The sequence below is a fragment of the Ranitomeya variabilis genome, chromosome 5, assembly GCF_051348905.1.
Source record: "Ranitomeya variabilis isolate aRanVar5 chromosome 5, aRanVar5.hap1, whole genome shotgun sequence".
Classification (NCBI taxonomy): Eukaryota; Metazoa; Chordata; class Amphibia; order Anura; family Dendrobatidae; genus Ranitomeya; species Ranitomeya variabilis.
Genome location: NC_135236.1, coordinates 125,327,779 through 125,350,491, shown reverse-complemented (window position 1 = coordinate 125,350,491; position 22,713 = coordinate 125,327,779). Strand labels below are relative to the sequence as shown.

Genomic DNA, 22,713 nt, shown 5'->3' with positions numbered 1-22,713 from the left:
GGCTGCAATACAACCCCAAAACATGATTGATCCATCCTCATGCTTAATGGTTAGCGAGATGTTCTTTTCCTGAAATTCTATGCCCTTTTTTCTCCACATATACCTTTGGTCATTGTGGCCAAAAAGCTCTATTTTAATCTAATTGATCCACAGAACTTGTTTCCAAAATGCATCAGGCTTGTTTAGATGCTCTTTTGCATACTGCTGAAGCTGAATTTTATGGTGAGGACGCAATAGAGGTTTTCTTCTGATGACTCTTCCATGAAGGCTGTATTTGTGCACGTGTCTCTGAACAGTAGAACAATGTACCACAACTCCAGGGTCTGTAAAATCTTTCTGAAAGTCTTTTGTAGTCAATCTGGGGTTCTGATTTGCCTCTCTAGCAATCCTATGATGAGCAGTTCTCACTTACATTTTGCTTGGTTTTCCAGACCTTGTCGTGACCTCCTCTGTTCCTATTAACTGATACTTCTTAATTAAAAGCAAGGGCAACTTGAAAATGATTGAAAACGCTTTGCTATCAGCTCATGGCCTTCTCCTGCCTTGTGGACCTCCAACATTTTTATTTTCAGAGTGCTAGGCAGCGGTTTAGAAGAATCCATGTTTGCCATTTTTTGGGACAAGGTTAGAGGAGGTTGGGTTTTTATAAATCTGGGAAATTTGCATCACCTGGCCTTCAAAATGATGATAATGAACAAGCCATAACCCTAACAGGTTAATTGAGGTCTGAAACCCAGGTCAAAGTTAACTCAGCACACAAATATACAAGTGTGCCCAAACTTTTGCATCAGCCGATTTTTCTTTTTGTAATTTTTAAAACGTTTAATATGAAAAAAAAATATATATATATATTCCTAAAATACAAAGGGAATGTGTCATCTTTAGCTTTAAAACTTTTAGAGATCATTTCATCTTCAACTTTCTTAATTGTTCATAATAACAGTAATTTTGAAGATTGGTACCCAAACTTTTACATGCCACTGTACAACCCTTGCCCAGGAATGCCCCTTTCTTATAGGGGTTTTCTAAGAATGTAACAAAATGGCCCTCCTCACGTAATACAATCGGCAGACTGTCCTAGTCACATATCAGGATGGGGTGCAATCTGAAGAAACACAGCTCTTGAAACCTCAACTTCAACTAAAAAAGGAACTGTAGCGCGAGCACACATACCTTCATTAGAAGAGGAAAAAAGGTGGTGAAATCAGAGGAAATGCATTTGAGCACAAAGGATTTTTTTCCCGAACCTCGGTGCTCAGTCAGCTGAGGGGAAGATTTATTTCTTCACCTGTCAATGCCGTTTTCCTGCATTCCTTTTGAAACAGCGCTTCTGTCAGTTGAGACATAGGTCTCGGGAGCTGTGTTTCTTTAGACTGCAGCCTGTCTTGGCACATGACTAGGATGGGTTGCAGTACGAATTACATAACATGGGACATTTTATTGCATTCTTAGAGAGACCTTTTCATATTCACACATGGTCAAAATTGTTGGTACCCCTCGTTTAATGACAGAAAAACCACAATGGTCACAGAAATAACTTGAATCTGGCAAAAGTAGTAAAAAATAAAAGAGCTATGAAAATTAACAAATGAAAGTCAGACATTGCTTTTCAACCATGCTTCCACAGAATAAAAAAAAAAATAAAACTCATGAATTAGGCCTGGACAGAAATGATGGTAACCTTAAATTAATATTTTGCAGCACAACCTTTTGAGGCAATCACTGCAATCAAACGATTCATGTAACTGTCAATAAGACTTCTGGACCTCTTGGCAGGAATTTTGGCCCACTCCTCAAGAGCAAACTGCTCCAGTTGTTTTGTGGTTGAAGGTTGCCTGTTTCAGACGGCATGTTTTAGCTATTTCCAAAGATGCTCAATAGAATTTAGGTCAGGGCTCATAGAAGGCCACTTCAGAATAGTCCAATGTTTTCCTCTTAGCCATTCTTGGGTGTTTTTAGCTGTGTGTTTTGGGTCATTATCCTGTTGCAAGACCCATGACCGAGACCAAGCTTCCTGACACTGGGCAGCACATTTCTCTCTAGAATCCCTTGATAGTCCTGAGATTTCATTGTACCCTGCACAGATTCTAGACACCCTGTACCAGATGCAGCAAATCAGCCCCAGAACATAACAGAGCCTCCTCCATGTTTCACAGTAGGGACAGTGTTATTTTCTTGATATGCTTTATTTTTCCGTCTGCGAACATAGAGCTGATGTGCCTTGCCAAAAAGTTAAATTTTTGTCTAATCTGTCCATAGGACATTCTCCCAGAAGCTTTGTGGCTTGTCAACATGTAGTTTGACAAATTCCAGTTTGGCATTTTTATGATTTTTTTTCAACAATGGTGTCCTCATTGGTCGTCTCCCATGAAGTCCACTTTGGCTCATACAATGACAGATGGTGCAATCTGACACTGATGATCCTTGAGCTTGAACTTCACCTATAATTTGTTCAGAAGTTTTTCTGGGCTATCTTGCTACCATTCGTATTATCCGTCCCTTTGATTTGTCATCAATTTTCCTCCTACGGCCACATCCAAGGAGGTTGGCTACAGTCCCACGGATCTTAAATTTCCGATTAATATGTGCAACTGTAGTCACAGGAACATCAAGCTGCTTGGAGATGGTCTTATAATTTTTTACCTTTAACATGTTTGTCTATAATTTTCTTTCTAATCTCCTGAGATAACTCTTTCCTTGGCTTCCTCTGGTCCATGTTGAGTGTGATACGCACCATGTCACCAAACAGCACAGTGAGTATCTGTAGCCCTATATACAGGCCACTCACTGATTCCAAGATTGTAGACACCTGTCATGCCAGTTAGTGGACACACCGTGATTTAACATGTCCCTTTTGTCACATTATTTTCAGGGGTACCATCATTTCTGTCCAGGCCTATTTCATGAGTTTGTTTTTTTGATAATTCTGTGGAAGCATGGTTGAAAAGCAATGTCTGACTTTCATTTGTTCAGTTTCATAGATCTTTTATTTATTTTTACTTTTGTCAGATTCAAGTAATTTCTGTGACCATTTGTGGGTTTTTCTGTCATTAAATGAGGGGTACCAACAATTTTGACCATGTTTGTACCTGCATGAATCTTGCCTCCATTATAGTCCACTCTGTCTTTTCAGACTGTTGGCAAGAATACATTCTGGAGCTTAGCAAGATGAAGGAGACAGTATGACTGCAGCATCTGATTTGGGTTTGTTTATAGTCTGTAACCAAGGCGACACAAGGATCTGCATTTAAGATGTAGATACAAAACAGAAGGATATTTTTAATCAAGACTATTTTCAAAGTTGCTTCATTTTGTAATTTGCATTTGAACAATAAATATGGCTGTGAAAGTTTCTAGTGGGAACTACTACTTAATTAAATTGGCATTGATATATATATATTTTATATTTCTTAACATAAAAAAGATATCTTAGATGAAACTGCATATACAATGCCATGCGAAAGTATTCGGCCCCCTGGAACCTTTTCAACCTTTTTCCACAAATCATGCTTCAAACATAAAGATACCAAATGTAAATTTTTGGTGAAGAATCAACAACAAGTGGAACACAATTGTGAAGTTGAACGAAATTTATTGGTTATTTAAAATTTTTGTGGAAATTCAAAAACTGAAAAGTGGGGCGTGCAATATTATTCGGCCCCTTTAACTTAATACTTTGTTGCGCCACCTTTTGCTGCGATTACAGCTGCAAGTCACTTGGGGTATGTCTCTATCAGTTTTGTACATCGAGAGACTGAAATTATTGCCCATTCTTCCTTGGCAAACAGCTCGAGCTCAGTGAGGTTTGATGGAGATCGTTTGTGAACAGCAGTTTTCAGCTCTTTCCACAGATTCTCGATTGGATTGAGGTCTGGACTTTGACTTGGCCATTCTAACACCTGGATACGTTTATTGGTGAACCATTCCATTGTAGATTTTGCTTTATGTTTGGGATCATTGTCTTGTTGGAAGACAAATCTCCGTCCCAGTCTCAGGTCTTTTGCAGACTCCAACAGGTTTTCTTCAAGAATGGTCCTGTATTTGGCTCCATCCATCTTCCCATCAATTTTAACCTTCTTCCCTGTCCCTGCTGAAGAAAAGCAGGCCCAAACCATGATGCTGCCACTGCCAAGTTTGACAGTGGGGATGGTGTGTTCAGGGTGAAGAGCTGTGTTGCCTTTACGCCAAACATATCGTTTTGCATTGTTGCCAAAAACTTCGATTTTGGTTTCATCTGACCAGAGCACCTTCTTCCACATGTTTGGTGTGTCTCCCAGGTGGCTCGTTGCAAACTTTAAACGACACTTTTTATGGATATCTTTGAGAAATAGCTTTCTTCTTGCCACTCTTCCATAAAGGCAAGATTTGTGCAGTGGACGACTGATTGTTGTCCTATGGACAGACTGTCCCACCTCAGCTGTAGATCTCTGCAGTTCATCCAGAGTGATCATGGGCCTCTTGGCTGCATCTCTGATCAGTCTTCTCCTTGTTTGAGATTAAAGTTTAGAGGGACGGCTGGGTCTTGGTAGATTTGCAGTGGTATGATACTCCTTCCACTTCAATATGATCGCTTGCAAAGTGCTCCTTGGGATGTTTAAAGTTTTGGAAATCATTTTGTATCCAAATCCGGCGTTAAACTTCTCCACAACAGTATCACGGACCTGCCTGTTGTGTTTCTTGGTCTTCATGATGCTCTCTGTGCTTCAAACAGAACCCTGAGACTATCACAGAGCAGGTGGATTTATACGGAGACTTGATTACACACAGGTGGTATTTATCATCATTAGGCATTTAGGACAACATTGGATCATTCAGAGATCCACAATGAACTTCTGGAGTGAGTTTGCTGCACTGAAAGTAAAGGGGCCGAATAATATTGCACGCCCCACTTTTCAGTTTTTGAATTTCCACAAAAATTTAAAATAACCAATTAATTTCTTTTCAACTTCACAACTGTGTTCCACTTGTTGTTTACATTTGGTATCTTTATGTTTAAAGCATGATATGTGCGAAAAGGTTGAAAAGTTCCAGGGGGCCGAATACTTTCGCAAGGCACTGTAACTGCATATTATCTTCAATCTTTAGACCGTCTAAGCCTGAAGAAAAACCCATAAATGATGATATGTCACCTACCGATTCCAAGCTTACTGCAGTCAGTAGATGTGTCATTGGTGACTGGACATTTGTAGATGTCTCCTGTTCTCTGAGCCTGAGCTCCATTGTGATCAAAGGGGGCACCAACCACCAACCTGCATGGATTAGCAGAATAAAAAAAGGGAAATTTACAAATAGAACTTACAAATAGAGGGGCAGTTTGTCACCAGTCACAATGTAGTAATCTGCTGTAGGAAAAAAACTTTTGTCCTTTTGCTCTGTAGAGGTTCAGCTAAGCTGATAGAGATGTGCCAGGCTTGTAGTCTGTTTCAAAAGAATTGGGGATATTCTGTAGTTCTGACCTTTATACAAAAGGTCTTGAACTCTGATCCATTGAAAGATACATATCTATTGTAGTGCAGCGCTCACTGTATGTGTTGGGGGACACTTGCTTGGCAACGGGATTAAGGCACACAGGAATGGTTTCTCACTTAAATAGACCAGCCAGTTTATTTAAACACAGCATAAACCGGATAGAGTACAGTCCATTTCGTTATATTCACGAACATAATAAGACACCAGTCTGCTCATATAGCAGATACACCTCTCTCTGCCTTTCTTACAACCCCCCTTGTCTGAGGTTACCTTCCAGGAGCTCCGCTCCACCTGCTGACTCCTTGTTAGTCCTGGCTTCCAGGGAAGCTGCCTTACTGGGATCACTGTTCCGGACGATGACTTGCTCAACAGGTCAATCCCAACAGTTCCAGACCCACAGAAGGTCGGTAGCTTCCCCAATGGAGTTAGCCATCACAGACTCTGCAGGTACATGGCATCACCATGAGCTATTCAGGAATCCAGTCCTCTTGCAGGACCTTCCAACACAGAGACCATGTGATCACACCACAGTCTCATTATAACGTATGAGACCCACCCCTTGATGGGAACTGTGTGGTTAGCCAGACCCGCTCACCTCTCCGGCTAGTCCTGTAAGCCCAGCCCCTTACAAGCTAAACAAGGCTCATGGAACTACAGGTACCAGAGCAACATTTCAGGCTTACAGCGCAGAGGACCTCTTTCTTTGCAACACATACCGACCATTCACAACAACGCCGGTCACAGTCTCACACTATGCATGTTACGTGTATGTATTAAAGTGTTCCTCCGATTACACAAGAGAATGGTCATAGTGCAAGACACTATAGTGTAATCTTTTTTCATAATCACTCTTCCCAAATCTGCATCCTTTTCCTGCTGCCAGGTTACCTTGTTCAGTGCAAGAGCGAGCGTCATAGGATTTTACAGCACTTCATAGAATCATAGAATGTTAGAGTTGGAAGGGGCCTCAGTGTTGTGAATTCTGTTTGTGGGCTCCCCCGGTGGTTACTAGTGGTACTGGTGACTTGTGTGCGTTTGTCTGTCTCTGATCACCTGTGGCCATCAGCAGAGGGGAGTATCCTATTTAACCTTGCTTCTCAGTTATTCCCATGCCGGCCATCAATGTGACCAGAACCATTCTGTTGCATGTTACCTGCTACTAGTCTGCTGATCAGCTAAGTTGGATTTTTTGTCCTAAGTATATTTTTGTATCTTTTGTCCAGCTTGCAGTTATTTGACTCTCTGCAGTTGGAATGCTCTTGTGGGCTGAAATTACCACTCCGGTGTCATGAGTTGACACATGAGTTTAAAGTAATTTCAGGATGGTATTTTAAAGGGTTTTCAGCTGACCGTGAAGTTCCCTTTTGTATTTTCTGCTATTTAGTAAGTGGACCTCTCTTTGCTAAACCTACTTTCATACTGCGTATGTTGTTTCCTCTTGACTCACCGTCATTATATGTGGGGGGCTGCTATCTCCTTTTGGGGTGTTTCTCTGGAGGTAAGTCAGGCCTTTGTTTTCCTCTACCAGGGGTAGTTAGACCTCCGGCTGGCGCGAGACGTCTAGGAAACGCAGGCACGTCCCCTGGCTACTTTTAGTGTGGTGTGTAGGTTTAGCTCACGGTCAGCTCCAGGTTCCATCACCCGAGAGCTAGTCCGTTTATTTTTGTGTCCTGAGGTTCCCCTGCCATTGGGAACCATGACAGTATGGCCGGCCAAGTGTTAAAAACTCTTCACTGAAGCAGGAGTGAAAAGAAGACTGTGAAATTTTTTTTTCCTCCTTCCCACTGTGTTTGGGTTAGCTTAGTTGGACCACTTGCATTTCAGCTTTAATTGCAGTCTCAGCTTTTCTCTCCTCTTAATCTCTGAATGGCTCTGATCTCACCTGTTTAAATATGGATCCCCAGAGTCTGGCTGCAGGCTTGAATGGTCTCGCTACTAAGTTCAAAATTTACAAGATTTTGTTATACATGCTCCTAAGTCCGAACCAAAAATTCCCGTACCAGAGTTTTTTTCCGGAGATAGATCTCGTTTTCTGAATTTCAAATATAATTGTAAATTATTTCTTTCTCTGAGATCTCACTCCGCCGGAGATCCCGCTCAGCAGGTTAAGATTATAATTTCTTTATTGCGGGGTGACCCTCAAAATTGGGCATTTGCATTAGCGCCAGGGGATCCTGCGTTGCTTAATGTGGATGCGTTTTTTCTGGCTTTGGGGTTGCTTTATGAGGAACCTAATTTAGAGATTCAGGCTGAAAAGGCCTTGATAGCCCTCTCTCAAGGGCAAGATGAAGCTGAAATATATTGCCAAAAATTTCGAAAATGGTCTGTGCTTACTCAGTGGAATGAGTGCGCCCTGGCGGCGAATTTCAGAGAGGGTCTCTCTGATGCCATTAAAGATGTCATGGTGGGGTTCCCTGCGCCTACAGGTCTGAGTGAGTCCATGACAATGGCCATTCAGATTGATCGGCGTTTGCGGGAGCGCAAGCCTGTGCACCATTTGGCGGTATCTTCTGAGCAAAAACCTGTGCACCATTTGGCGGTGTCTTCTGAGCAAAAACCAGTGCACCATTTGGCGGTGTCCTCTGAAAAGGCACCAGAGAATATGCAATGTGATAGAATTCTGTCTAGAAGCGAACGACAGAATTATAGGCGTAAAAATGGGTTGTGCTTCTATTGTGGTGATCCAGCTCATGTTATATCAGCATGCTCTAAACGCACAAAAAAGGTTGATAAATCTTTTGCAATTGGCACTTTACAGTCTAAGTTTATCTTGTCTGTGACATTGATTTGTTCGTTATCTGCTATTACTGTGGATGCCTATGTGGATTTTGGCGCCGCCTTGAGTCTCATGGATTGGTCCTTTGCCAAGCGTTGTGGGTTTGATCTAGAGCCTCTGGAAGTTCATATACCTCTGAAGGGTATTGACTCTACACCATTGGCTAGTAATAAACCACAATACTGGACACAAGTGACTATGCACATGACTTCAGACCATCAGGAGGTGATTCGATTCCTTGTGTTGTACAACCTACATGACGTCCTAGTGCTTGGATTGCCATGGTTACAAATTCATAACCCAGTCTTGGACTGGAAAACAATGTCTGTGCTAAGCTGGGGATGTCGGGGTTCTCATGGGGATGTACCTTTGGTTTCTATTGCCTCATCTATTCCCTCTGAGGTTCCGGCGTTTTTGTCTGATTATCGTGATGTTTTTGAGGAGCCTAAGTTCAATTCGCTTCCTCCTCACCGAGAGTGTGATTGTGCCATAGATTTGATCCCTGGCAGTAAGTTTCCTAAAGGTCGTTTGTTCAATCTGTCGGTGCCTGAACATGCTGCTATGCGGGAATATATTAAGGAGTCCTTGGAAAAGGGACATATTCGTCCTTCTTCATCCCCTTTAGGGGCAGGTTTTTTTTTCGTGGGCAAGAAGGATGGCTCGCTGAAACCTTGTATTGATTATCGGCTTTTGAATAAAATTACAGTTAAATATCAGTATCCTTTGCCACTACTGACTGATTTATTTGCTCGCATTAAGGGGGCTAAGTGGTTCTCTAAGATTGATCTTCGTGGTGCGTATAATCTGGTGCGAATTAAGCAGGGGGACGAGTGGAAAACCGCATTTAATACGCCCGAGGGTCATTTTGAGTACTTAGTAATGCCTTTCGGTCTCTCGAATGCGCCTTCAGTTTTTCAGTCCTTTATGCACGATATTTTCCGTGAATATCTGGATAAATTTATGATTGTGTATTTGGATGATATTTTGATTTTTTCGGATGACTGGGAGTCTCATGTCCAACAGGTCAGGAAGGTTTTTCAGGTTTTGCGGGCCAATTCCCTGTTTGTAAAGGGTTCAAAGTGCATTTTTGGGGTTCAGAAGATTTCTTTTCTGGGGTACATTTTTTCCCCTTCTTCTATTGAGATGGATCCTGTCAAGGTTCAGGCTATTTGTGACTGGACGCAACCTGCCTCTCTTAAGAGCCTTCAGAAATTCTTGGGATTTGCTAATTTTTATCGTCGATTTATAGCTGGCTTTTCTGGTATTGTTAAGCCTTTGACTGATATGACTAGGAAGGGTGCTGATGTTGCCAATTGGTCCTCTGCGGCTGTGGAGGCCTTTCGGGAGCTTAAGCGCCGTTTTTCTTCTGCCCCTGTGTTGCGCCAGCCTGATGTTTCACTCCCTTTTCAGGTTGAGGTTGATGCTTCCGAGATCGGAGCAGGGGCTGTTTTGTCGCAGAAAAGCTCTGATTGCTCAGTGATGAGACCATGTGCGTTCTTTTCTCGAAAATTTTCGCCCGCCGAACGAATCTATTATGTTGGTAATCGGGAGCTCTTGGCTATGAAGTGGGCTTTTGAGGAGTGGCGTCATTGGCTTGAGGGTGCTAGACATCAGGTGGTGGTCTTGACTGATCACAAGAATCTGATTTATCTTGAGTCGGCCAGGCGTCTGAATCCTAGACAGGCGCGCTGGTCGTTGTTTTTCTCCCGGTTTAATTTTGTGGTTTCATATCTACCGGGTTCTAAAAATGTGAAGGCGGATGCTCTTTCTAGGAGTTTTGAGCCTGACTCCCCTGGTGATTCTGAACCTACGGGTATTCTTAAGGATCTGGTGATATTGTCTGCTGTCTCCCCAGACCTGCGACGTGCCTTGCAGGAGTTTCAGGCGGATAGGCCTGATCGCTGTCCGCCTGGTAGACTGTTTGTTCCTGATGATTGGACCAGTAGAGTCATCTCGGAGGTTCATTCTTCTGCGTTGGCAGGTCATCCTGGAATTTTTGGTACCAGGGATTTGGTGTCTAGGTCCTTTTGGTGGCCTTCCCTGTCTCGGGATGTGCGTACTTTTGTACAGTCTTGTGATGCCTGTGCTCGGGCCAAGCCTTGCTGCTCTCGGGCTAGTGGTTTGTTGTTGCCCTTGCCTATCCCGAAGAGGCCTTGGACGCACATCTCTATGGACTTTATTTCTGATCTTCCAGTTTCTCAAAAGATGTCTGTCATCTGGGTGGTGTGTGACCGTTTTTCTAAAATGGTTCATTTGGTACCTTTGCCCAAATTGCCTTCCTCATCTGAGTTGGTTCCCCTATTTTTTCAGAATGTGGTGCGTTTGCATGGTATTCCTGAAAACATAGTTTCTGATAGGGGATCCCAGTTTGTGTCTAGATTTTGGCGGTCGTTCTGTGCCAGAATGGGCATTGATTTGTCTTTTTCGTCTGCATTTCATCCTCAGACGAATGGCCAGATGGAGCGCACTAATCAGACCTTGGAGACTTATTTGAGGTGTTTTTTGTCCGCTGATCAGGATGACTGGGTTGCCTTTCTGCCGTTGGCAGAGTTTGCCCTTAATAATCGGGCTAGTTCCGCCACTCTGGTTTCTCCTTTCTTTTGCAATTCGGGGTTTCACCCTCGATTTTCATCCGGTCAGGTGGAGTCTTCGGATTGTCCTGGAGTGGATACGGTGGTGGATAGATTGCATCGGATTTGGGGACAGGTGGTGGACAATTTAAAGTTGTCCCAGGAGAAGACTCAGCAGTTTGCTAATCGCCGTCGGCGTGCTGGTCCTCGTCTTCGTGTTGGGGACTTAGTGTGGTTGTCGTCCCGTTTTGTTCCTATGAAGGTCTCTTCTCCTAAGTTTAAGCCTCAGTTCATCGTTCCTTATAGGATTTTGGAAATTCTTAATCCTGTGTCCTTTCGTTTGGACCTCCCAGCATCGTTTACTATCCATAATGTCTTCCATCGGTCGTTATTGCGGAGGTATGAGGTACCGGTTGTTCCTTCCGTTGACCCTCCTGCCCCTGTGCTGGTTGAGGGTGAATTGGAGTATGTTGTGGAAAAGATTTTGGACTCCCGTATTTCCAGACGGAAACTTCAATATCTGGTTAAGTGGAAGGGCTACGGTCAGGAAGATAATTCTTGGGTGACAGCATCTGATGTTCATGCTTCTGATTTGGTCCGTGCATTTCACAGGGCTCATCCTGATCGCCCTGGTGGTTCTCGTGAGGGTTCGGTGCCCCCTCCTTAAGGGGGGGGTACTGTTGTGAATTCTGTTTGTGGGCTCCCCCGGTGGTTACTAGTGGTACTGGTGACTTGTGTGCGTTTGTCTGTCTCTGATCACCTGTGGCCATCAGCAGAGGGGAGTATCCTTTTTAACCTTGCTTCTCAGTTATTCCCATGCTGGCCATCAATGTGACCAGAACCATTCTGTTGCATGTTACCTGCTACTAGTCTGCTGATCAGCTAAGTTGGATTTTTTGTCCTAAGTATATTTTTGTATCTTTTGTCCAGCTTGCAGTTATTTGACTCTCTGCAGTTGGAATGCTCTTGTGGGCTGAAATTACCACTCCGGTGTCATGAGTTGACACATGAGTTTAAAGTAATTTCAGGATGGTATTTTAAAGGGTTTTCAGCTGACCGTGAAGTTCCCTTTTGTATTTTCTGCTATTTAGTAAGTGGACCTCTCTTTGCTAAACCTACTTTCATACTGCGTATGTTGTTTCCTCTTGACTCACCGTCATTATATGTGGGGGGCTGCTATCTCCTTTTGGGGTGTTTCTCTGGAGGTAAGTCAGGCCTTTGTTTTCCTCTACCAGGGGTAGTTAGACCTCTGGCTGGTGCGAGACGTCTAGGAAACGCAGGCACGTCCCCTGGCTACTTTTAGTGTGGTGTGTAGGTTTAGCTCACGGTCAGCTCCAGGTTCCATCACCCGAGAGCTAGTCCGTTTATTTTTGTGTCCTGAGGTTCCCCTGCCATTGGGAACCATGACACCTCAGGGATCATCGTTTCCAACCCCTTGATCAATGCAGGATTCACTGAACCATCTCAGACTGATGTCTGTCCAGCCTCTGAAGACTTCCATTGAAGGAGAACTCACCACCTCTCGTGACAGCCTGATCCACTCATTGATCACCCTCAGTGTCAAAAAGTTTTTTCTAATATCTAATCTGTACCTTCTCCCTTTCAGTTTTATTCCAGTGCTTCTCGTGTTACCATGTGCAAATGATAAGGATGATCCCTCTACACTGTGACATCGCTTCAGATATTTGTAGATGGCTATTAAGTCTCCTCTTAGCCTTTTTGCAAGCTAAACATTCCCAGATCCTTTAACCACTCCTATTAGGACATACTTTTGTAGTCCACTCACCATTTTTTTAAAATGAGGAGTATAGGGTGATAATTACTTCATGTGATCAAGACTCTATGCTTCTCTTAATACATCCTAGAACTGTGTTTGCCTTCTTTGCTGCTGCATCACACTGTTGACTCATGTGCAGTTTGTGATCTATTAATATACCAAAGTATTTTTCACACGTGTTATTGCTTAGTTCTATGCCTCCCATTCTGTAGATGTAATTTTCATTTTTCTTGCCCAGATGTAGAATCTTGTATTTCTCCCTGTTAAATACCATCCTATTAGTTGCTGCCCATTGTTCAAACTTATCTAGATCCTTCTGAATCCTTTCTCTGTCTTCACTAGTGTTAGCTATCTCTCCTAGCTTGCCCTTGCTCATGCACTAAAGACCATAGCTAAGAGTGACAAACAGGGCACTGCTTAGTTTAGTGTAGCTCACAGTACAGATGTTGGGTAGTCCGTACAGAGGGTTATCAGCAGTGGCGGAACTTGATGTTTATGGGCCCCAAGGCAAAAGCTCCAATGGAGCCCTCATTTATTGCAAGTCTTTAATAGTACTGGTCTTTTCACATAGGCCAAAGGCTCCAGGGCCTGGGTGCAATTGCAACCCTTGCACTTATTATAGCCTTGCAGTGCTGGGATCCTGGGTTCAATTCCCACCAAGATTATTATCTGTTTTTTTGGTGGGATTCCTCTGGATTTTCCGGTTTCCTCCCATACTCTAAAGACATATTGATAAGGAATCTAGATTGTGGGTCCCGATGGGGACAGTGTTGATGATATCTGTAAAGTGGAAATTCATGGTGCTACATAATAAAGTAAAATAAATAAATTGCTAATATACGGTAGCAATTTAGAAAAAATATTATACTGTACCTAAATACCTTAATTTTCTCATAATAATTACACAAAAAATTATAATATTCAAACATTATTTTATTTAGACCCACTATAGACTTGCCAGCTTTTGTTTTAGCTTAGTTATAGGATAAAATAAATAAAAGAATGGTTAACTGCAAACCTACATCTCCCATCTTCCCTTAATAGATTTAGTTTGCATGACATTTGCAAATAGCTGATAGTACAGAAATAGAAAACGGAAGTTGAGAAAAATAGATATTAATTCTTCAGACTGCAAAAGTACTGAAGGACAGCAGATATATATTTCAAGACACCACCAAGAGACTTGTAAAATCCAGGAGGTTTGATAAAAACCACAAGTGACACGCAGATACAGATTGTGGGTTATACGGAAGTTTGAGGTTAGTAGCTCCACTGGATCCCAACTTGTATCAGATTTCCAGACATGATTTACAGGGTATGACTAATCTTAATAATGTTGAAATTCGGTTTAGTTGAAGCATGTTTTTCTATGCTTAAATGGTGCAGGACATTGAGAAGATCGCATCCTGACAAGGCAAAAGGCTGATACACTGCAAATGATATTCGACTGAAAATTCTGATTTTGGGGGAATGCCTGATGTTTATGGGGTTGTTTCCTCTTTCTCCTGACATCCTTCTCATCCGATGTCAACATGTTGGGTCGTTATCTTCTTGACAGAAGATAGGCCACAGCCAGGTATCTGTCAGAGCTTGTCACCACTCTCCCCACTGAAAACATACACTCACCGGCCACTTTATTAGGTACACCTGTCCAACTTCTTGTTAACACTTAATTTCTAATCAGCCAATCACATGGCGGCAACTCAGTGCATTTAGGCATGCAGACATGGTCAAGACAATCTCCTGCAGTTCAAACCGAGCATCAGTATGGGGAAGAAAGGTGATTTGAGTGCCTTTGAACGTGGCATGGTTGTTGGTGCCAGAAGGGCTGGTCTGAGTATTTCAGAAACTGCTGATCTACTGGGATTTTCACGCACAACCATCTCTAGGGTTTACAGAGAATGGTCCGAAAAAGAAAAAAAATCCAGTGAGCGGCAGTTCTGTGGGCGGAAATGCCTTGTTGATGCCAGAGGTCAGAGGAGAATGGGCAGACTGGTTCGAGCTGATAGAAAGGCAACAGTGACTCAAATCGCCACCCGTTACAACCAAGGTAGGCCTAAGAGCATCTCTGAACGCACAGTGCGTCGAACTTTGAGGCAGATGGGCTACAGCAGCAGAAGACCACACCGGGTACCACTCCTTTCAGCTAAGAACAGGAAACTGAGGCTACAATTTGTACAAGCTCATCGAAATTGGACAGTAGAAGATTGGAAAAACGTTGCTTGGTCTGATGAGTCTCGATTTCTGCTGCGACATTCGGATGGTAGGGTCAGAATTTGGCGTAAACAACATGAAAGCATGGATCCATCCTGCCTTGTATGGAGCATCTTTGGGATGTGCAGCCGACAAATCTGCGGCAACTGTGTGATGCCATCATGTCAATATGGACCAAAATCTCTGAGGAATGCTTCCAGCACCTTGTTGAATCTATGCCACGAAGAATTGAGGCAGTTCTGAAGGCAAAAGGGGGTCCAACCCATTACTAGCATGGTGTACCTAATAAAGTGGCCGGTGAGTGTAGTTTTGCTCAGCTGAACTGAGCATGTAGATATATGGCAGGAATACCTGTTAGCCAAATCTAATGTTTATGGACAGCTTTAGATTCAGTTGAATGTCCTATTTTCGTGATATATTAGATGCGGTGTACAGTTTGCAATTTCATATCAGCAACATATATAACACAGGTCAACAAAAAAAAAAATTTTTTCTGGTGTCCAAAATATTTTAATGAATTTGGGGTATTTTTGGGGTGCTGATTCTGAATATGCTATCAGTTTTGCCAGATTGGCTCAAGTTTTTGAGATTTTTGGTATCTTATTTATAGCACTTGTTGGTAAATGCGACGCATCATCTCATTAATTTCTTTGGATTAGTACTTGAACTGAGCAGTTCTCAATATAGTTTTGTGTTAATTAGTGTTCTAAAAGTTTGTTCATAGCTTGATTTTTGCACTAACTTTATGTTGTTGTCTGTTTTCCAGTGAAAAGTATGAACTCATCAAGAAGAAGTTGTCTTAACGATCCAGACTCATTCTGTTACATTTGTGGTGAATACACACTGCCAAAACATAGAAGAAACATAACAGACTTCATAAAAAAAAGTGTATTTTGCCTATTTTGGGGTTATGCTTGGGGACCAAGACAAGTTTTGGGCACCACACATAGTGTGCAAAGCATGTATCGAATTATTACGAAAATGGAGCAAAGGACAAAGAAAAAGCTTCAAATTTGGTGTTCCAATGGTGTGGAGAGAGCCAAAAAATCATCATGAGAATCATCACAGTCGCATGCGCAGCTCCCCTACATCAGTGGGGTCCCCATGCGTCTCCTCAAGTATACATAATACTTTGTCCAGGGTATCTCCCACCTGGGGGGGTCTGAGCATAACAGAGTCCCGTGCATCCCCCTCTAGGGCCACCACAGCTATTTCCGCCTGCAGAGCTGGTGTCATAGGATGCACCTGCATCATCCCTCGGATGCACTCCGTCCAACTCAACAACATGACATCGCTCCCCAAAAATTTTGGCAGGTTAACTAACATCGCTCCCAGAGAGATGCTAGACCTGGGGCCTCCCCCAACTGGTTGGTCTGCCCTTTCCGCACTACCGTGTGACATCCTGCCAACTGTTATGATCCGGTGACTTTGGAGCCACATGAACTTTCTCTGGAGTAGGTGGAAACTGTACTGACCGCAAAACCTGAACTAACACCGCAACTAGAAGTAGCCGTGGGGTGTGCCTAACAAACCCTAGACACCTCGACACAGCCGGAGGACTAAATACCCCTATAGATGGAAATAGGAATACTACCTTGCCTCAGAGCAGAACCCCAAAGGATAGGCAGCCCCCCACGAATATTGACTGTGAGTAGGAGAGGAAGGACACACGCAGGAAGAAAACAGGATTCAGCAAAAGAGGCCACTCTAGCTAAATAGGGAAAGATAGGACAGAATACTAAGCGGTCAGTATTAGTGTTGAGCCATCCGATACCGCAAGTATCGGGTATCGGCCGATATTTGCTGTATCGGAATTCCGATACCGAGATCCGATACTTTTGTGGTATCGGGAATCGGAATTTCCCAGTGTATGGTTCCCAGGGTCTGAAGGAGAGAAAACTCTCCTTCAGGCCCTTGGATCCATATCCATGTAAAAAATAAAGAATTAAAATAAAAAATAGGGATATACTCACCCTCGGACGCACCCTGGTAGTAACCGGCAGCCTTCTTTGCTTAAAATGAGCGCGTTCAGCACCTTCCATGACGTCACGGCTTCTGATTGGTCGCGTGCCGATCATGTGACCGCCACGCGACCAATCACAAGCCGCGACGTCATCCCTCAGGTCCTAAATTCCCTTCTAGGAATTTAGGACCTGAGGGATGACGTCACGGCTTGTGATTGGTCGCGTGGCGGTCACATGAGCGGCACGCGACCAATCAGAAGCCGTGACGTCATGGAAGGTACTGAACGCGCTCATTTTAAGCAAAGAAGGCTGCCGGTTCACAGCGGTAAGGTCCAGGCTGCGTCGGAGAGGTGAGTATATCAATATTTTTTATTTTAATTCTTTATTTTACACATTAATATGGATCCCAGGGCCTGAAGGAGAGTTTCCTCTCCTTCAAACCCTGGGAACCATCAGGGATACCTTCCGATACTTGAGTCCCATTCACTTGTATTGGTATCGGGTATCAGTATCGGATCAGATCCGATACTTTGCCGGTATCGGACGATACTTTCTGATACCGATACTTTCAAGTATCGGACGGTATCGCTCAACACTAGTCAGTATTAAAACCCTTCCAAAAATATCCACAGCAGATAATACAAAAAGTTCCACAATCTATCTAAAGACATGGAATGTATATCTGCCACTCCAGAGAATCCAACAAGACTGAGAAAATACTGACACAATCTAAGCAGGACAAAAAAAAACACTGAATAGCACAGAATTATTAAGCACACAGCATGTGTGCCACAGAAACAAAACCAGACACTTATCTTTGCTGATTTGGCAGAAGGCAGAAGGAACCAAACCAGGACCAAAACCTCCCAACAACCATGGACAACTGGCAAGGACTAATGAATCCTGCACGCCTAAATACCCCAGTCAGAACTGCAATCAGCAGATACACCTGACCAGGACTGCAACTCAGGGACAACTGCATTACCAACTACAACCACCGGAGGGAGCCCAAAAGCAGAATTCACAACAGTACCCCCCCTTGAGGAGGGGTCACCGAATGTTATGATCTGGTGGCCTAGGAGCAGCATGAGACGCACTCTGGAGAAGGTGGTATCTGTACTGACCGTGGTCCCTGAACTTAACACCGCAACTAGAAGTAGCCGTGGGATGTACCTACTGATCCTAGACACCTCAACACAGCCGGAGGACTTATCAACCCTAAAGATAGAAAAGGGAAAACTATCTCGCCTCAGAGAAAATTCCCAAAGAACAGACAGCCCCCCACAAATATTGACTGTGAGAGGAGAGGAAAAAACATACACAGGCTGAAAACAGGATTTAGCAAAGGAGGCCAATCTAGCTAAATAGGAAAGATAGGACAGAGAACTATGCGGTCAGTATTAAAATACTAGGAAATATCCACCACAGAAAATACAAAAACTCCACATCTAACTAAAGACATGGAGGGTATATCTGCCTCTCCAGAGATTCCAGCCTGGCTGCATAAATCCTTACACAGATTAAGCTGGACAAGAAAAAACATGAAATGCACTGAACAATAAGGCCCACAAAATGAGGCTGCAAAAACAAGCAGGACTTAACTTGGTGAAAAGAACAGCAAGCAGGAGAGACCAGGAAGGGATGTGAATCCTCCAGAAACAATGGACAACTGGCACTGACTAAAGGGTGAAGCCAGACTAAATAGCCCAGTCCAAAGTGGATACACCTGATGACTGCTGTGAAGGACAGACAGCAGCGCTACCACTTATAACCACCGGAGGGAGCCCAAGAACAGAATTCACAACAACCGAACCCTCACCAGAGCCCCCAGGCCGATCAGGACGAGCCAGATGAAAAGCATGAACCAAATCAGCAGCATGGACATCAGAGGCAAAACCCCAAGAATTATCCTCCTGGCCATAACCCTTCCATTTGACAAGATACTGAAGCCTCCGCCTCGAAAAACGAGAATCCAAGATCTTCTCAACCACATACTCCAACTCCCCATCAACCAACACAGGGGCCGGAGGATCAACAGAGGGAACAACGGGTACCACATATTTCCGCAATAAAGATCTATGGAAGACATTATGGATAGCAAAAGAGGCAGGAAGCGCCAATCAAAAAGACACCGGATTAATAATCGCAGAAATCCTATAAGGACCAATAAACCGAGGCTTAAAGTTAGGAGAAGAAACCTTCATAGGAACATGACGGGAAGACAACCAGACCAGATCCCCAACCTGAAGCCGGGAACCAACACACCGACGACGGTTAGCAAAACATTGAGCCACCAAATTGTCCACCACATGAGCCCAAATCTGCTGTAACCTGTCAACCACCGAATCCACACCAGGACAGTCAGAAGGCTCAACCTGCCCAGAAGAAAAACGAGGATGAAAACCAAAATTACAAAAAAAAGGCGAAACCAAAGTAGCCGAACTAGCCCGATTATTAAGGGCAAACTCGGCCAATGGCAAAAAGGCCACCCAATCATCCTGATCAGCAGACACAAAGCATCTCAAATAAGTCTCCAAGGTCTGATTAGTTCGCTCGGTTTGGCCATTTGTCTGAGGATGACATGCAGAGGAAAAAGATAAATCAATGCCCAGCCTAGCACAAAAGGCGCGCCAAAACCTAGAAACAAACTGGGAACCTCTGTCAGACACAATATTCTCCGGAATACCATGCAAACGAACCACATGCTGAAAAAACAATGAAACTAAATCTGAAGAGGAAGGCAATTTAGGCAAAGGCACCAAATGAACCATCTTAGAAAACCGGTCACAAACAACCCAGATAACCGACATCCTCTGGGAAACCGGAAGATCAGAAATAAAATCCATAGAAATATGCGTCCAGGGCCTCTCAGGGACCGACAATGGCAAAAGCAACCCACTAGCACGGGAACAACAAGGCTTGGCCCGCGCACAAGTCCCACAGGACTGCACAAAAGAACGCACATCACGTGATAAAGAAGGCCACCAAAAGGACCTACCAACCAAGTCTCTGGTACCAAAAATACCAGGATGACCAGCCAACACAGAACAGTGAACCTCAGAAATCACTCTACTAGTCCATCTGTCAGGAACAAACAGTTTCCCCACCGGACAACGATCAGGTCTGTCAGCCTGAAATTCCTGAAGAACCCGTCGTAAATCAGGGGAAATAGCAGAAAGAACCACCCCTTCTTTCAGAATGCCGACCGGTTCAAGGACCTAAGGAGAATCAGGCAAAAAACTCCTAGAAAGGGCATCAGCCTTAATATTCTTAGAACCCGGAAGATACGAGACCACAAAATCAAAACGGGAAAAAAACAAGGACCATCGAGCCTGTCTAGGATTCAGCCGCTTGGCAGACTCGAGGTAAATCAAATTCTTATGATCTGTCAAGACCACAATACGGTGCTTAGCTCCCTCCAGCCAATGTCGCCACTCCTCAAATGCCCACTTCATAGCCAACAACTCCCGATTGCCGACATCATAATTGCGTTCAGCAGGCGAAAATTTACGGGAAAAGAATGCACACGGTTTCATCAAGGAACCAACATGATCCCTCTGGGACAAAACGGCCCCTGCGCCAATCTCAGAAGCGTCAATCTCAACCTGAAACGGAAGGGAAACATCCGGTTGGCGCAACACCGGAGCAGAAGTAAATCGACGTTTAAGCTCCTAAAAGGCAGAAACAGCCGCAGAGGACCAATTCGCCACATCAGCGCCTTTTTTTGTCAAATCGGTCAAGGGTTTAACCACGCTGGAAAAGTTAGCAATGAAACGGCGATAAAAATTTGCAAAACCCAAAAATTTCTGAAGGCTCTTTACGGACGTGGGTTGAATCCAATCATGAATGGCCTGAATCTTAACCGGATCCATCTCAATAGATGAAGGAGAGAAAATTGTTGTGAAATTGGATTTTGGGCTCCCCCGGTGGCCACTGGTGGAATTGAACTTGTGTGCATCATCCCCTCTGTTCACCTATTCCCATCAGGATGTGGGAGTCGCTATTTAACCTTGCTCCTCTGTCACTTCCATGCCGGTCAACATTGTAATCAGAAGCCTTTCTGTGCATGTTCCTGCTACCAGACAACTTCCAGCTAAGTCGGACTTTTGTCCTTGTTTGTTTTTTGCATTTTGTTCCAGTTCACAGCTGCAGTTTCGTTTCTGTGTCTGGAAAGCTCTTGTGATCTGAAATTGCCACTCTGATGTTATGAGTTAATACTAGAGTCTTAAAGTAATTTCAGGATGGTGTATTGATAGGGTTTTCAGCTGACCATGAAAGTACCCTTTCTGTCTTCCTGCTATCTAGTAAGCGGACCTCGATTTTGCTAAACCTATTTTCATACTACGTTTGTCATTTTCATCTTAAATCACCGCCAATATATGTGGGGGCCTCTGTCTGCCTTTCGGGGAAATTTCTCTAGAGGTGAGCCAGGACTATATTTTCCTCTGCCAGGATTAGTTAGTCCTCCGGCCGGCGCTGGGCGTCTAGGGATAAAACACAGGCTACGCTACCCGGCTACTGTTAGTTGTGCGGCAGGTTTAGTTCATGGTCAGTTTAAGTTTCCATCCTTCCAAGAGCTAGTTCCTATGTATGCTGGGCTATGTTCTCTTGCCATTGAGAACCATAACAGAAAATAAAACCCAAAAAAGAAACCTTCTGCACCCCAAAGAGACACTTAGACCCCTTCACAAACAAAGCATTGTCACGAAGGATCTGAAATACCATCCTGACCTGTTCCACATGAGACTCCCAATCATCAGAAAAAATCAAAATATCGTCCAAATATACAATCAAGAATTTATCAATATAAGTCCGGAAGATATCATGCATGAAAGATTGAAAAACAGATGGAGCATTAGTGAGCCCGAACGGCATCACAAGGTATTCAAAATGGCCCTCGGGCGTATTGAACGCAGTTTTCCATTCATCACCCTGCTTAATACGAACAAGATTATACGCCCCCCGAAGGTCATCTTCGTAAACCAACTAGCCCCCTTAATCCTAGCAAACAAATCGGAAAGCAAAGGTAAAGGGTATTGAAACTTGACCGTGATCTTATTCAAGAGGCGATAATCAATACAGGGTCTCAAGGAGCCATCCTTCTTAGCAACAAAAAAAATCCCGCTCCCATCGGTGAAGAAGATGGCCGAATATGCCCTTTCTCCAAAGACTCCTTAACATAACTCCGCATAGCGGTATGTTCAGGCACAGACAGATTGAAGAGTCGGCCCTTAGGAAACTTACAGCCTGGAATCAAATCAATAGCACAATCACAGTCCCTGTGCGGTGGAAGAGAACTGGACTTGGGCTCATCGAATACATCCTGAAAATCAGACAAAAACTCTGGAATTTCGGAAGAGGAAGAAGAGGAGATGGACATTAAGGAACATCATTATGAACCCCCTGACAACCCCAACTAGTCACAGACATAGACTTCCAATCCAACACAGGATTATGTACCTGCAACCACGGAAAACCCAACACGATAGCATCATGTAAATTATGCAATACCAGAAATCGACAATCTTCCTGATGGGCTGGCGCCATGCGCATGGTCACCTGTGTCCAAAACTGGGGCTTATTTTTAGCCAAAGGTGTAGCATCAATGCCCCTTAAAGGAATAAGGTTCTGCAAGGGCTGCAAGGGGAAACCACAACGCCTGGCAAACTCAAGGTCCATTAAGTTCAAAGCGGCACCTGAATCCACAAACGCCAAGACAGAAAATGATGACAATGAGTAGATCAAGGACACCGATAACAGAAATTTAGGTTGTACAGTACTGATGGTAAATGAACTAGCGATCCTCTTTGTCCATTTAGGGCAGACTGAAATGACATGAGAAGCGTCGCCACAATAATAGCACAACCTATTCTGACGTCTGAGTCCTTGTCGTTCTGTCCTAGACAGAATCCTATCACACTGCATTGGCTCAGGACTCTGCTC

At 43.8% G+C, this 22,713-nt stretch overlaps 1 protein-coding gene across 3 annotated transcripts in view; it reads right to left on the bottom strand.

Moving 5' to 3' along the window:
* Positions 1 to 22,713, bottom strand: part of ITGA11 (integrin subunit alpha 11) — a 246,562-nt gene that overhangs the window by 136,540 nt on the left and 87,309 nt on the right. Inside the window, exon 3 of one of the 3 annotated variants that reach the window (XM_077263233.1) lies at positions 5,134 to 5,249. In XM_077263233.1, coding sequence (XP_077119348.1) covers positions 5,134 to 5,249 — 116 coding nt within the window. Of the gene's footprint in view, positions 1 to 5,133; positions 5,250 to 22,713 lie in introns of those variants that run through there. The other 2 variants (XM_077263235.1, XM_077263236.1) reach the window with 2 other exon arrangements.